Source organism: Hevea brasiliensis, chromosome 3 (genome assembly GCF_030052815.1).
Source record: "Hevea brasiliensis isolate MT/VB/25A 57/8 chromosome 3, ASM3005281v1, whole genome shotgun sequence".
Classification (NCBI taxonomy): Eukaryota; Viridiplantae; Streptophyta; class Magnoliopsida; order Malpighiales; family Euphorbiaceae; genus Hevea; species Hevea brasiliensis.
The window spans coordinates 980,953-996,803 of record NC_079495.1 but is presented as its reverse complement, the minus strand read 5'-3'; the positions used below and the strand labels follow the sequence as shown (position 1 = coordinate 996,803).

Here is a 15,851-nt window from a genome sequence, read left to right as displayed (position 1 = left end):
AGGCAACTTGAGTCCATAGTCTGGGCGTAGCAATTCATTAGTGCCCAAACCACAAAATTAACCTATCAAATTGGTACCACATAGCAGTGCCAAATATCAGCACCCAATCACAAGATGACTTCCCACAGGCTGCTCAAGAATTTCAAAGAAGCCACTGGGAACAAGAGCTAGTAGAAAAATCAGACCAAGATGAGACCTAAACCAGTCCACACGAAACTTGATGAGCAAATGTACAATCCCTCAAAGTTTGTAACACATCCTCGTTAAGAGCACCACACAAAGCAAAGCGCAAGTGGATCATTAGCCATAACACGGACACACCCTCTAATATTAATAAGGATCTTGCCTCAGGCAACTGGCCAAAAAACCATCCAAGCCCCTTTAAAGATCAATTAAACCTCCGAAGAAAACCATCATCCTAATGCATTTATATTTCTAAATTTAAAATATAATTTTTAAATAATCAACATAAATCAAAATTTATACCAATAAAATTTTAAAAAATAATTTTATATGATAACAATATATTAATAATATATATAATAAGGGGAAGTGCTGCAGCAAGGTTTACCCAAACAGCGAAACATGCCCATAAATATCTTAAAATTGGTAATGCCCTTCATAAACCCTTCTCTTCCTGAAAATCTTATCTTCCTCTCTTTCTATCCTTACAAGTCCAGAAGAAGAGCCATGTCTACTGCTTCAGCCTCTTATCTGGCTCTTCCTTCTCTCAACGCCAAAACTCTTTCCCTTTGCAACCCCAACAAACTCACTTCTCTCTCTTTTGTCTCTCCCTCTTCCTCTTCTCTCAGGTTACATGCCAAGCCCATTTCAATTCCCACTTCATTTTTCCACTCCTTGGGAGTTCTCCGACAACCCTTTTCCTCTCGCTTCGTTCCCAACGTTGCTATTTCTTCTGAGTTCGGAGAGGAGGTCGCGAGCGATGGAGATGATCCCACTTTCTCTCCCGACCTCAAATTGTTTGTGGGTAATCTTCCCTTTAGCGTTGACAGTGCCCAGCTTGCTGGCTTGTTTGAAAGCGCTGGAAATGTTGAGATGGTTGAGGTATTTTTTTTTTCTTTTTTTTACTCAAATTTGGTGGCTTTTTTCTATAATTTACTCTTATTATGACCTGTTTATAATTTGCATTCTGAAAGTGCCATTTTCCCCTCCTTTTACTATGGAAACAAGCTTTGATATACTGAAGTATTGTTCTTTTTGGTAGGTAATATATGACAAAGTAACTGGGAGAAGCAGAGGATTTGGTTTTGTGACCATGTCAACTACTGAGGAAGTTGAAGCAGCGGCTCAGCAGTTCAATGGCTATGTAAGTTGAATCATATTTTATCCAATTTTTGTGAATATCACTTGGTAATGTGTTATGCATCTCTGTTTATATATGTATTAAAATGGATTGGTGAAAGGTTTTAAGACTACTTGCGTAGTTGCTTTTGAGTGAGACTATTTCCGAAATATTTAAATCAAAAGTACTATGTTGGTAAAGGCAAGCTTAGCTGTAGGTGGGGCTGAAATTCATTTGAGTTTGCTTGGTGGTGAATAAATGGTTGTGTCCAACTAATGTGACCTCTCTGTCCTTTCTGTGTGATAAGGTTATATTCCATGATTAAGGTTATTGCGTCTGAGCCAGCGTTTGTTACAATTGCAGGAACTCGAGGGTAGGCCATTGAGAGTGAATTCTGGACCTCCTCCCCAGAGGGAAGCTTCTTCCAATAGAAGTCCCCGAGGTGGTGATACTTTCGATTCTGCCAACCGGTTGTATGTTGGTAACCTTTCTTGGGGTGTTGATAACTTGGCACTTGAGACCTTGTTCAGTGAGCAAGGGAAAGTTGTGGAAGCTAAGGTGATTTATGATAGAGAGAGTGGTAGATCAAGGGGCTTTGGGTTTGTTACTTACAGTTCTGCTGAAGAGGTTGAAAATGCCATTGAGTCCTTGAATGGCGTTGTAAGTTTATTATTCTCTTTTCAGTGATGATATATTTATTGTTCAAATAATCTGCAGGTTTACTGCCTTGTGTTGAATCTGAATTGCTAGTTTTGAAATCTGGCTTTCAATGTTGCTAATACATGAGTGCTAACTATTATTATTCATTTTTCTGTGTTGGTGGTTTCATGCAGTGGAGTGTTTTGTTTTTCATGTGGATGATAAATTTAGATCATGTTTCAGCATATGGTTGATTTGCGCCCAATTCTAGTTTGTGGGTTTCGATATAATGATTTTTTGTCTGGCCAGAGCTTTTTAAAGGTCATTTATGTTTCATCAAGCTGGCTCACTGAACGATACATGTGTTTGCGTGAGTCTAATTGGGAAGTTAAATGTTTCATACAATTATGTGACTAAACTAATTATTAACATCAATCTGATGTCTCATTATGCCATTTGTCAATGTGCTTCCAATTATAAATAGCTGCAAGTTGATCTGTACTTTGTGAAACTTGTTTGGTGCAGGAATTGGATGGCAGAGCAATTCGGGTCTCTGTTGCAGAAGCTAGGCCAAGACGTCAATTTTGAGCAAAAAACCTTTGCTGTATTTCTTGGTGAACGAATGCTACAGGTATCTTTCTGCTTTATATGTGTGTTTGCGTCTGAATGAACAAAATCATTATCAAAACTAAACTAATGTCTGATCCATCTACTAGCTCCCAGCTAGTCGTCATTTTTAAAGTGAATCTGATGAGACCATTATGTGTCATTTTTATAGATACGAGTTCTTGCAACCTAAAACTTCAAATTTCTGTGACAGGGACTTGGAAGATGAGCAACTGCAATCTGTTGCTGTATTGGTATTCTTGAAACACATGCCAAATGATCCTTGTTCCTAAATTGCTTGTAGAAATGACAATCATGTGCTTCTTAGATGTATGCATCTAGATGAACAAGAGCCCTGCATTGAAATTTCTTGATGTATGTTTTGGGTACCATGATCCTGATGAAAACTCTCATTTGTAAGGCTATTTATAAGTTCAATGTGTCAGTTATTTAGTATGGCTTTCCCATATATGTTTTGCAAACATCTTTTCATTAAAAATTTCTCCTCTTGGAGGTTCTTGTGGGCATTTGGCATGGAATGATAAACCGATAATTAATTGTTTATTTATTTAACAACACACCTCACACTTTACAATTAATTTATATAATAATTAATTTTTATATATTAATAAAATAGAAAGCATATATTACTGAAATTTAAAAAAGAATCAAAGATAAAGAGAATTATAATAGAATTATATTATTGAAGACTTCACACAGCATATTGAAGGTGAGAACAAGATGTGGGATATTGCAGGCGATTCTTTTGGCTCCGTGGATGATATTAGGATATATGCGATTGTTGATCTCTTCATTGATGAATCAGACTTCGAATCTGTTTTATTTGTTGATCTTTTTTAATCAAATATTTGTTGATCACCCTGCCTTCATCTGCACGAACAGCCATTGCCATTACCGACATTCAAGCTTTTGCTGAAATTGAGTTTGTAGCATATCGATTCCGCAGGTCAAGTGGAGGACATGGGCTGCTTGCTTTATGTTAGCAGCTTGGGAAGTTCTTAAATTGGGCTCATTCACTAAGGTCCAACTCAAGACCAAATAAACAAGATTCTTGGCAGCCTCTGCTGGGCCAACCCAACCTATAGAGAACAACAAGAAAAGTTGTCCACAAAAGAATTACTAATATATAACCAAATTAACAAATTTCTTATCCTATTGGGCCTCCTTTTTCTTCATGTTTTTAATGAAGTTGAAGCAGAGATGATTTCTGGTCATGTTGCTGCTTTCTTTAGTCATTTTGTTGGTGATTTGGTAATGGAGGTTCAGGCTTTTTGGAAAGTAGTTGAATAGAAAATAAGCAAATAAATAAAATTGTGTAGACTCAATGATTCTGTTTGAACTTTTGAAGTCCATAACCTTTGACTTGAAGCCAAAGAGAAGTAATATTAAATTGAGCTTCACAATGTTAGGGTTTTCTTTATATTAATTAGATTAATTATGATTAAGTATTATATTATAGATGGGATAATACTTCCTTTGTCTTTACTGAGTCTCTTTGTTTTTGGGTTCTTGGCCATTCATCATCTACTGGAAGATCCAATTGGTCTAACCAATGCTTCTTTTCTTTTCCTTTTTCTTCTTTAATTACCACCTATAATTTAAATAATATAAAATAATTAAATAATATAAAAATGTAATTAACTCAATATTCATTAAACTTGAATTTAAAATCTACTCATTCTAAGACTTCAATCTTATTATCCTAATTAGTTTTATTCTAAATAAAGCTTTATTGATTAAGATCTCATAATTTTAAAATTATTTAAATATTATTAAATTAAAGTTTATTAATTTAATTGTTTTAAGAGTAAGACATCCGCTATATATATATATATATATGAGTGAGACTTCAATTTAACTTTATCAGGTGAGTAATATGTCTTTGACTTAGACCAAATCAGATTAGGCAAGTATAAATTTATTTTAAAATCGATAAATATTATTGTTGTATCTTTTCATGCATGCATTCAATTAAACAAACACATGGGTTATCATCTACTAGTCATAATGTAAGGCACACACACAAAAGATATATCTATATAGCCTCAAAAGGTTGGAATTCTTGCATGAGATAAAGAAAATCACCAACTCAGAGAGGAGGGAAAAACATATGAGATGATTTGTTTTAATTTTCTTTTTCTTTTTTTGGGTATTTCTTGAGAATTTGATTGGTAGACATCGTGATGAGATTTAGCATAAAAAAGGGTAAAAAAAGTGAGACAAGATCAATGAAAGGGGAAAATTATGATTAAGATGAACCCCAGAAACCTAGTCATAAACCTCCATATTTCTCTGCAATTCTCAAAATTTTCTTTCTTTTTTTTTATTAATTTTAATTTTATAATTTAATAATTAGTTATCAGGGTTGTCTAGGGCATGGTTCTACTGACCATGTCACATTACCATGCCTTTTGTGGACCTTCTCCATTAGTCAGCATAGATTGGCCCACCTTGACCAATGCCCACCTTTTTTGTTTTCCTTTTCTTTTTCCCTGTTAAGATTTTAAATATTAGAAAATAAAAATTTATATTAATTGATTTAATTTTATTTAAAAATTAAATCCAATTATATTTATGAAAATTATGCAATGCATGAAATTTTTTGGAGTAAATAAGTAAATTTTGGTTAATTCAAACTCTGATACAATGGTAAGTTAATTACAAGAAAAAAAACCAACCCAACCCAACCAACCAACAACATTCGACACTCAACATCATTGGTCAAAAGACAATAATAATAATAATAATAATAATAATAATAATAATAATAATAATATAGGATGAAGAGAAGTGAGTAAACAAGCAAGCAAAGGTGCCACAAAAGGGCAAAATGACTCTTAATTAACTATATGTTTTTGGGAAGTTTGCATGAGAAGGTATGAGAAGCCATCACCATTGGATAAGGTTCTATTCATTTGGTTAAAAAATATTGAATATTTAATGACTGAAAGAGCATTTTGATTAGAGTCAATAAGATTATATTATTATTATTTTTATATTTAATAGTTAATTTAATAGTTATTTTTATTAAACACTTCTATTTTAACGACTATATAAATAAACAATCATTAACAATAAATATAAATATCAAATAGCTAACAATTAATAAATAACTGAAAGTTATTAAAATAGTTAATAGCTTAATAACGGTAACATCCTAATTTAATTACTGAGAGATGAAATATCAAATTTATGTGAAAAGTGAATTTCTTCCTTTCATGTATGTATGGAGTATTCAAAAAGTCTTCAAGAATAAACTTTTTTTTTTAAATTAATCTGATAATAATAAAAAGGATGAGAAACAAACAATACATAGTAGCTAGTTGAGTGGCAATGGGCAGGGACCACAGTCACGGCAGTAGCTTTTGGAAAATGGGATGAATATGTCTTATGATTAGACTCCGCATATCAAAAGAGACAAAGTGATCCTTATAGACCATTAATTAATTTTTTTTTTCAATTGCTTCTTTGTAAAGCAAACATATTAACGCAAAACCCACTGCAACACCTGTCTATGTTATCCTAAATCCAAGGGATAATTCATACCACCAACTGAATGATCATTGCAAGAGTATCTATTCACATTATATAATTATGATGAAGTCTGAAATTCTAGCTTCACATATATGGAATCCCACAATTTTGTAATAGCTATGGGAACTTGCAAGCGAAGAGAATGGTTAGAGTTTCATGAGAAAGGGTAGTGAGAAGAGAGGAAACTCTTACTTCTCTTATCTATATATATTTATAAAAAAAAAAGAAAGCAACGTAGAGATATAAAACTATTCTTATAATCTTTATTTATAAGTTTAAGTTTTTAGATTGAGTAGTTTGTTGATATGGTATCAGAGTCTCTCACACTAAAAGGTTCAAAGTTTGAATCATAGCCACTCAATTTATTAATTGAATATTTTAGCATAAGATAAAATAGATATCTACTTGTTTATGCTTTAAACCCAATAAGTTTTCGCATACGAGACTATAATAGAAAGATATTGAACTATTATTAAAATTCTCATTTACGAGTTTGAATTTTTAAATTGAGTTGTTTCTTGATACAAAGTGATAAAATAATATTCTATAATATATTTAATATTCCACATAAGTAATATATTTTTTAGCATATTTTATAAGTGGGAGTATACACTTTAAAAAGGGTATTTTTTTTTACTATTTATTTAATATTATATTAGAGAGACTAGGGCCCTTAATGTAATTAGTGAATGTGTCCAAAGTAATAAGTTGCAGTAGTAGTAATGAACTTAGCTTTCAAGAAAACACATCACCATGAGAGATGAAACTCAAAGCACATATATGATATATGGTGCTATATAATTTGGGGGCCAAAATTTATTTTGAGGCTATGATGATAGGAGAAGGGAACCTATGGAAAACTGATTATGGGTAGTAGTCCCTGCAGTTATAAATGTGCCCCAGTAGCAGGGGACACTTGGATTTAAGGAAGCCACATTGGCTCCTCTAATGTCCTCAAATCCCACCATGCAATTTCCTTACCTAAATGCCTGGCATTATTCAATTATTGATGGGGAGAAGTTACTTTATTTTTAATGGGAAATTTATTGAATTATGACTACTTGGGTTTCAAGATTAAGTTTTTCTCCCCTTTAAACTTATCTCATTCACAATAAATATTACAACAACTTAACATTAAGAGATTATTAGATATGTTCGGTATAAATATATTAATTTTTATAATCATATGAGACTTACTCTTTATATTATAAGAGGACTCATATTTACGTGAAAGAGAGAATATTATTTTTAAGTACACCGATAATATTAAAATATTTTTATTTAATTTTAATTAAAACTTAAATTAATTAGAAATTTTCCAGTTACGAAAATGACTTTAATATATAGCTATCAACCATTAGTTCACATTTTTAATAAGATTATATTTCTGTCATTAGTTTAATTAAGATGGGAAATTAAAATTAATTAATTAGGGTCGTAATCCAATAATTCTGAAGTTAATTAAAGAGGTTAACTGTATTAACGGTCAGATACTATTAAGAAACAATCCTGCTAAGTGCTGTGTGTGAAGTGGGGTCGTAGAATCTCTTCAACTCTTTTATCATTTATGTCTCTTCCAAGCAATTAATTATGCTTTACCCTTCGTTAATTAAAATTAATTAATTAATTAATCAAAGATTAACTCTATCACTCAAACTTGTCATCTATATATATTATTCGTTAATTACAATTAATTAAAAAATATATTTTTTTAACTGTAACTTCAATAATAATATAATGCAATATTCTTTAGAATTGTCTTAATGTAGCTATAATTTTCGCTTTCGCACCGAAAAGGAGAAAAGGAAAATGAAAGAAATAATTGATTTAAACGTCAAAGTTTTATTATTTAAGTATTGGTAGGTAGGATTACGACTAGATTATAGACCTAACGTGATATTAAAATTTGGTGCATGCACATACATGCATGCATGCATGCATATATCCAACTAATTGAACACAAATTTAATAAACTTTCAAATAAATAAACCATACAATAAATACAAAATCTTAATTAAAAAAATATTTAATTAGATTTAAATATGAACACTGGATTTAAGAGATGGCTTTTTTATTTTTTTTATTTTTGTGTAATTTAAAAAAAAATAAATAAATTATGAATTGCTTTGGCTTTAGGAAAAGCCATGATCTCAGCGTCTGGACCTGTGGAAATCAGAGTTCCCCTTTACAACGTGGTAATGGAGAAAGCGTGTCGACCGCCATTGTTTTCGTTGTCCACAAATATAAAACTCTAGGTTGTCGGTGTACTTAGTCATAAAGAGATGAAAAAGAGAGATCATCTTTTCTCACGTTCATGGTAAAGCATTCCATGGAGTCAAAAGAAGCTTAAGAGAGAATTCAATTAATAACAAAAATGGAATGTTTTTCGAACTTGGGAATGGAAAAATCCAAGCTTTTAGAGAATAATGATTGATAAGTTACATGCAAATGTCACTAATGATGGGAAAATTCTTTGTTAAATTCGTTGCACTCACGGCTAAGAAAAGAATTTAATTGAATTGTCAGAAAATTATATTTAATTTTTATTTTTTTTAAATTAAAATTTTTTATAAATTAAAAAATTAAATTATTTTATTTTAAATATAAAAATTAATTAAATTAAATTCTTGTAAAATTTTAAATTCTAAACAAAGAAATAATTAATTTTCACGTCACTTTCACCGTAATCAAAGACCAACAAGAGTTGCTTATGTTGGATTTAAATGGGACTTTAAAAGCTTAGGATTAAGAGAAGGATAGAGGAAAGAACAACATGAGAAGGAAAAGAGACTGTCTTTCTTTAGCCAATGGTCAAACACCCTGAAATTAGGCTTTTCTGCAAATGTCTGTTGCTCTTTAAGCTATATGAATGACATGATGATTTCTTTTCCAGTGAAAAAACTAGCTAGATTTAAACGAGAAACCCATCATATTTCTATAAGGTCTTTTTAAAATTTGAAAATTGTAATAATTATTGAAGTTTTTGCAATGAGAATTTTAAAAAAAATCTCGTCTCAGGTAGAACTTTTGAATTTCAAAGGACCAATTATTTCAATTTACAAGTGAGATTAATTGATTTCTAAAATCAGAATTCAAATAAAAAATTGTCATATTAAAAAAAAAAACTTTTAACTAATGAATTTTATTTTAATGATACTGAAATTATTTTTGAAATCATATTTTTATTTTTTTTGTAAATATCTTAGTTAGAAATGACAATAGATAGAATATTTATTAAGAAAATAGACCGAGTTTTATTAACTCCCAAAAGCTAACTTGTGAGGGGAGGAGTGCCAAGGCCATATTAAGGGCACAATACCCCAATTTCAAATCATTGTGGGATCTTAACACCCTCATCACACCCAGAACCAAACATCTGAAGTGTAAAATACTTATAGGAGGTCAAAACATTGGTTAGGGATACTTTGATACCATCTTAAAAAAATAAGTCAGGCTTAACTTATCCTCAAAAGCTAATTCAATGGAGGAGCAGTACCCAAAGCCATATATAAGAGGCACATTACTCTTATCCCAAATCAATATATGATCTTAACAATATATCCCAAATCAATATATGATCTTAATAATATATGTGAAAATCATCTTACTCAAATTTAAACTCATCCCAATCATTTTATTAAAATTTGATAGAATAAAATATTTATAAAACCTCAACCTGTTACTTTCCCTGCTCTTAACTTCAACATAATCTAATAGTCAAATGATAAAAAGAGTTGCTTTGTGTTGTATATATAGCTCAATACTACAGTTAGTACACTCGATGATTTAAGAAAAATTATATATAAATTGTCAAAATAAAGAAGAAAGGATTCTCCATTCAAAACGTTTGTACTCTCCACTGGATGGAAAGATGGAAAAGAAAAAGAAAAAACAAAGCAAGAAAGAATATAGAATAGGTATAAGAATCCTAGTTCAACAGGTGGTATGGTTAAGGTTGAATAGTGTTGACACGGGTGGGAGAGAAACCTGGAACCTATAAGCTACAAAATTATAAAGTCATGTAAAGGATACGGAAATCATGATGCAATGACAAGCAAACCAGGAGTATAAAGAGAAGAGGGTGACAGAATTCCCAGTAGCACATAAATTAAATCTGTGTGTACGTACCCTATGCCTGAGATGGTGTGATCACTCATCAGTCCACACACAACACCACCCACACGTTGAAGGATATGCATGGATTGGTGCAACCTATGAGAGAAATTATGTCAATTATTATACCTGCTAAGTACCACTCTTGTTTCTTTTCCCACACCAAGCATCTATTTGCTTTTCTACCATATGCCAACCACTCTTTCTTTCTTCTTCTTCTTCTTTTTTTTTTTTTTTTTTCTTTTTTTTAAGGTACATTTTGATGAGTCAAATACGGGACATTATCTAGAATGAGCAATGTCTTGACCACTGGATTAAGCCTAGGCCGACATGCCAAATTACTTTCGCTTAGTTGACATTGTGCTTGAAAGGCTAAGAAAATTTTAAATGGTGTAGAAAAAATAGTATTATAAATTATATATTTATTTTAAAATTTTTATAATTAAAATATAAAAACAATATAAAACTCAATACATTGATTCAAATATATGAGTTTTAACTCGTATTCATACAACTCTAAAATATTCACCATATTTATTTTAATAATTTACTACATAATCTCATTAATAACATGAACTATATAAATTAGTCCATAATTTAGATGTATATCTTATTATTGCAGAAATATAAAATATTTAAAATTGCTAAGATTGAAAATATCTTTAAAAGAAGCCTAAGAACCAATTTCAAATGGTAACACTTTTGTTACTATTCTAATCAACAATATTTTTCTTGAGAAGATTAGGTATCTAAATACTTAATATGACATTTTTTGATCAATAGATACAACTCTTTATATAATACATCTTTATATGTGAATATAACTTTTTATATTTTCACATGTTCATTACTTTTTTTTAATAAATATTTTTATTTCACAAAATAAAAAATTATGGATTGAAGTTAATTCACATGAATGACTTAATTCATTTTCTTAATAAAATATATTAAATTTACTATGAGTGAATTTTAACTTGTTAATATTAGAGTATTTATTTGGGATCCAAGGCAGCTAGTTGTAACCCTAGCTAGGGTATGCATAGCTAAGGGCTAAGGGGACAAAACGTGAAGACTGCCTTCATATTAGTCCAGAAAGCCACAATCGACAAGTGTGAAAAACGACAAAACATAAACGTATGATGGTCAATTTATGTATGAATTTTTTGAAATTTATAATATATAAATTAAATTTAAAGGCACTTTTCTTCCTTTTCATAGACAAACACTGTAAACTAATATGTTTTGGTAGTTAGAAGAAGCTATTCCATTTTAGTTTCGGACTAACTGTTCTGCAACTCTCTCTGATGGGAGGGAATCAAATTAACACTACCAAACGACAATTCGCATCGATCCAAGAGGCTTTTTTTTTTTTTCAAGTTTTGAATTATTTCTTTGTAAATAGATAAATAAATAATATTTAATTAATCCTCGTATATAACGTAGATAAAATGTAAAGAATGCTATACACATGGGGAACATTTGCTAATGGGGAATAAATAAATAAATAAATAAATATATATATATATATATATATATATATATATATATATATATATATATATATATATATATAATTTTAGTTTTTTCTTTTCTTGACAATAATTGATCAAGGAATGGACTTTTTGCCATTTATGTCTTCCATTTATTTTATTGGCTAAAACATTAATGGCTAGCTATAACCCTATATACATATAAATTAAAAAAGAGCTTGGACAAAATAAGTCTAGCTACTAGACTACACGAATGCAATGTTAAATTGATGTGGTGAAGAGAAAAATATAAGCTACGGAGACGTAAACTCTCAATTGCTTTATTTTGGTAGAGGCAACCTGTAGAAAAAATGAATTGCGATAATTTCACCCAAGAACTAGCTTAAGAGACTAAAGGAGTTTACCAAAATATTATATTTAGCATAAATATTTATTGTCTCAAATTAATGTGAAACAATAAAATCTCTTCTTATCTCAATATATACATTTGGAGTATAAAGTTTGTAAATATGAACATCTACAAATGGCCCAGCATTGAAACATCGTAGAATTATAGCGAAAATAATAAGAATCTGGAAGTTTTTAAAAATTCTATTCATTTACTTATATTAGTATGTAATATAATATGTAAAATTTTATACTTATAGTGCATGGATATTATTAATAAAACACAAAACATTCATTTATTTATACAAGCATATTTATTTTATTAATTAATTCATAAGTTTCTCATTGCCCCTTCTAATAATATTTTCCTCAAGAATTAAATTTAAGTTCTTTCATTAAAAAAATACAATGAGTTTTATCATTATACCCAAATTTGTTGTTGTTAATATGTGATATTTTATGCATAGTAGCAGAAATCTATCCATACTTTAATGTATACATAAGGGAAAAAAAAGTATATGAATTTGAAAATGGGTGTGGAAAATAAGGTATATAATAATATATATGGAGAAACAAAAAGGGCCCTTACTGTGCAGCCAAGACCACATGAAAGGGAAAGGGATGGAAATGAATTTTGAAAAAATGAAGATAGCAGCACAAGTGTGTTTTTGTATGTATGCATATAATGTGAAATACGTCTTTTCTTGTTGGCATGCAGAAGAAAACCAAGAAAAAGCCCATCAATAATTAGTGAACTATACTGCAGCATCCACTGTGTTGAGGCCACGTGTCATGAGAGGGATATGAAGCAAATTATATCACTGGGCAAAAATGGTACCGGAGAACAAAATTGAATGAAATTTGCCAGGCTTTGGCTCAGACATGAGTGCATCTGATTATGCACTGCATTTGAGACACACAGAGTTTGCTTGGCTTTCTGATCAATGAAGGAAGACAGAGAATTTCAATCTTTATAAAATTAAAAATTTTAAGCACCACCTTATATGCAAAATAATTGTTCTAATTCCATCTATGCATGATAATATATAGTTTTAATTTTTCAGCAAGTGTACGTAATTCCAAAATTGCAACACATAAAATCTGGCAAGTTATGGGACTATATAACAAAGAAGATGCAAATCTTGCATTGGGAAATGAAGGATAGGTCGGGTGGTGGTAGGACTAGAAGGTGGTCATGACAGATCTTACAACCCCCCATCTGGTCACCAGCTAGCCTCCTGCAAAACCCAACATAATTATATAGCTTCATACAAATTCTTACTAATAATTTCTCTCTCTCTCTCTCTATATATATATGTCGCTGCTACTCATTCACAACCTTGTCAAGTATATATTAATTATTTATAACTTTGATTTTTATGTAAAAAAATAATTTAAGAAATTGACATTCTATATTTTCTCCATATGATATCTGGTGTGTATATATATATATATATATATATATATATATATACACACACACATAGAGGGCACTCACATGTGTAAACTGCAAGCGACGCTAGCAAGCAAACACAAAGAAACAAGAGTCAAATGCGCATGCAAGCATGCAGGAGCTACACAATTAGTTAAATAAGGAAAACACTAAGAACAGTAATAATGAGTTTATAATCTCTATACTTAGTAAGTGAGCAGGAGGTATACGGAATATTAAAGAAAGTAAAGTATGGCAAGCAAGAGTAGTAATAGCCATAAAGGCCAATTTTGGGGATTAGAGAAGCTAAGTAATACAGTACTGATACATTTATTAGTTTATTACCATGTTCCTATAATCCTGGCAACGTTTACATCTTCATTAAGCAATGACCCGACATAAATATTGAAAAATTAGCAAGTGGGTTGATGAGAAAATAGTTTTAAATTGATTTTTTTTTATTTAATATTTGTGAATAATTTTACAAATAGGACTGTAATATCTTTGGAGAAAAGAATGATATCGTCTATGTAGATGAGAGCATTATGGAGTATGGGTTCGAATATCCTTGTCATGGCCTTTTAGAAAACTGATGGGGCCGTCTTAAGGCTGAATGGAAGGACTGTCCATTGGTATTAAAAAGAGTTTCCAACCATTCACCTCCGTCCCAAGGTTATATTCTTTGGCTGATGCTTCAGCAGAATTTTAAGAATATAAGGAGTTTCTCTTAAGGTCCTGTGCTAATTCTCACGCACATTTTCACCATTACCCCCCCATGGAAGAACTCAGAATTCTTTGTCAACCTTCCATTCAAACTCAAAGAGGATATTAATCCAACAAAAGCATCGCACCTGGGGATGAATTCCACAGACTTGACTCTAGCCCAAGAAGAATGCAAACAGCTTCTCCAACAAGGTCTCATAGAACCCACTTCCTTTCAGTGGGCCTGCCAGGCCTTTTATGTTGAGAAAGAAAAGTGATGGGTGGAGAAGATATAAATACATTAGCAGCAGAACATGAGAGAGTAGAGGAAGAGGAGAGGCCGTGGAGAGGAGCGAGGCTATGTCAATGGGAAAGGGTTGGAAGGTTAGGGAGGTGTGAAATAAAAGGTTAAGGATACACTCTCTCTTACATCAACGTGAAACATTTAAAATTTTTAAAATAATTTCAAAATTTATGTGGATTTTTTAAGAAACAAATGTAATAGATTTGTAAAATATTCTATATGTACTATAAAATAGTACACCTTATATTCATATATTTATAGTTATTTGAAGTATTATGGAGAGTACACAATTATTTTCAAACTCGGTTCTACTTGACTCGCACTTGATTAATTTTTCTTAACTTTAACCTAACTATAATATTGTATGGGATGAAAATAGAGAGAAAGTCTTCCCTGCTTTATATTCTTGTAACTCACTCTGTTAATAATATATTGTTATTTTTTATTAAAAATTTAATTTATTTTTATATATTTGATCATTTTAATATTATATAATTTTACAAATAATATATGTATATTATTAAAATTATGTCAAAAATTTATATTTTTAATTCATAATTTATTTTTTAATAAATAAATTTTATTATATAATGATTAATTGAATTAAAAATTAAAAAGAAAAAGAAAAATTCCCATAGGTGAGAAAGTTTGTCGCCTCAACTCCAATCGTCTATATATGGAGTGGGGACAGAGGGGGCAATTCTATTTCTGATCCGTCTCGTTATCATTTCTAAATATTTGACCCCATATATGAGAAAGGGAGTATATGTTTAATTAGAGCACTGAATAAAACCTCTAAATACAATTAGCAGTAGAGTATGAGAGAGCAAAGGACTAAGGAGGAGGGGAGAGGGGGGCTGAGAACGGGGAAGGGTTGAAAGGTTTGTTAGGGAGGAGTGAAATAAAAGTGAAATGTTTCCTAAGCATACAACAAGTGTGTCTAGCAGGGGAGGGTGGATGAGGCTACAAGGTGATATGCCACCACCCCACTTATGTTCTTATTTCAATCATCAATGCACAATACTCTGTATACCATTATCTCATGCTTCTGAATTCTACCCATACTTCATTTCAGATAGATCATATATATTTTGTGCATGTGTTATTGTGATAATAAAATAAATATATATAAATAGTTACATTTATCTCTTTAAAAAAATATATTGTGCCCATATCATATTGTCCATAGATGGCATTATTTCTGGCTTAGAAAAGGATGCATGTCTGTTTTATCTTTAAAAGTTCTTGATGTAAGGAGTGAACAAATTGGACCCTAATTAAGGAAAATTATTAACAAATTTATGATATCTTGATTACTAT

The 15,851-nt window shown here is 30.8% G+C and overlaps 1 protein-coding gene across 2 annotated transcripts; it reads left to right on the top strand.

Annotated features, from left to right (window-relative positions):
* The first annotated feature begins 579 nt into the window (after positions 1-579).
* On the top strand, positions 580-3,017 carry LOC110667283 (29 kDa ribonucleoprotein A, chloroplastic). 2 transcript variants are annotated; one of them, XM_058143563.1, is made up of 5 exons: positions 580-1,065; positions 1,226-1,327; positions 1,667-1,963; positions 2,468-2,556; positions 2,763-3,017. In XM_058143563.1, exons 1-4 carry the CDS (start codon positions 586-588, stop codon positions 2,528-2,530), a joined length of 942 nt encoding a protein of 313 aa, XP_057999546.1. In that variant the 5' UTR covers positions 580-585; the 3' UTR covers positions 2,531-2,556; positions 2,763-3,017. The 2 variants fall into 2 exon arrangements, with proteins under 2 accessions (XP_057999546.1, XP_021683772.2); XM_021828080.2 differs by having other exon boundaries at positions 581-1,065; positions 2,468-2,573.
* The last annotated feature ends 12,834 nt before the right edge of the window (positions 3,018-15,851 follow it).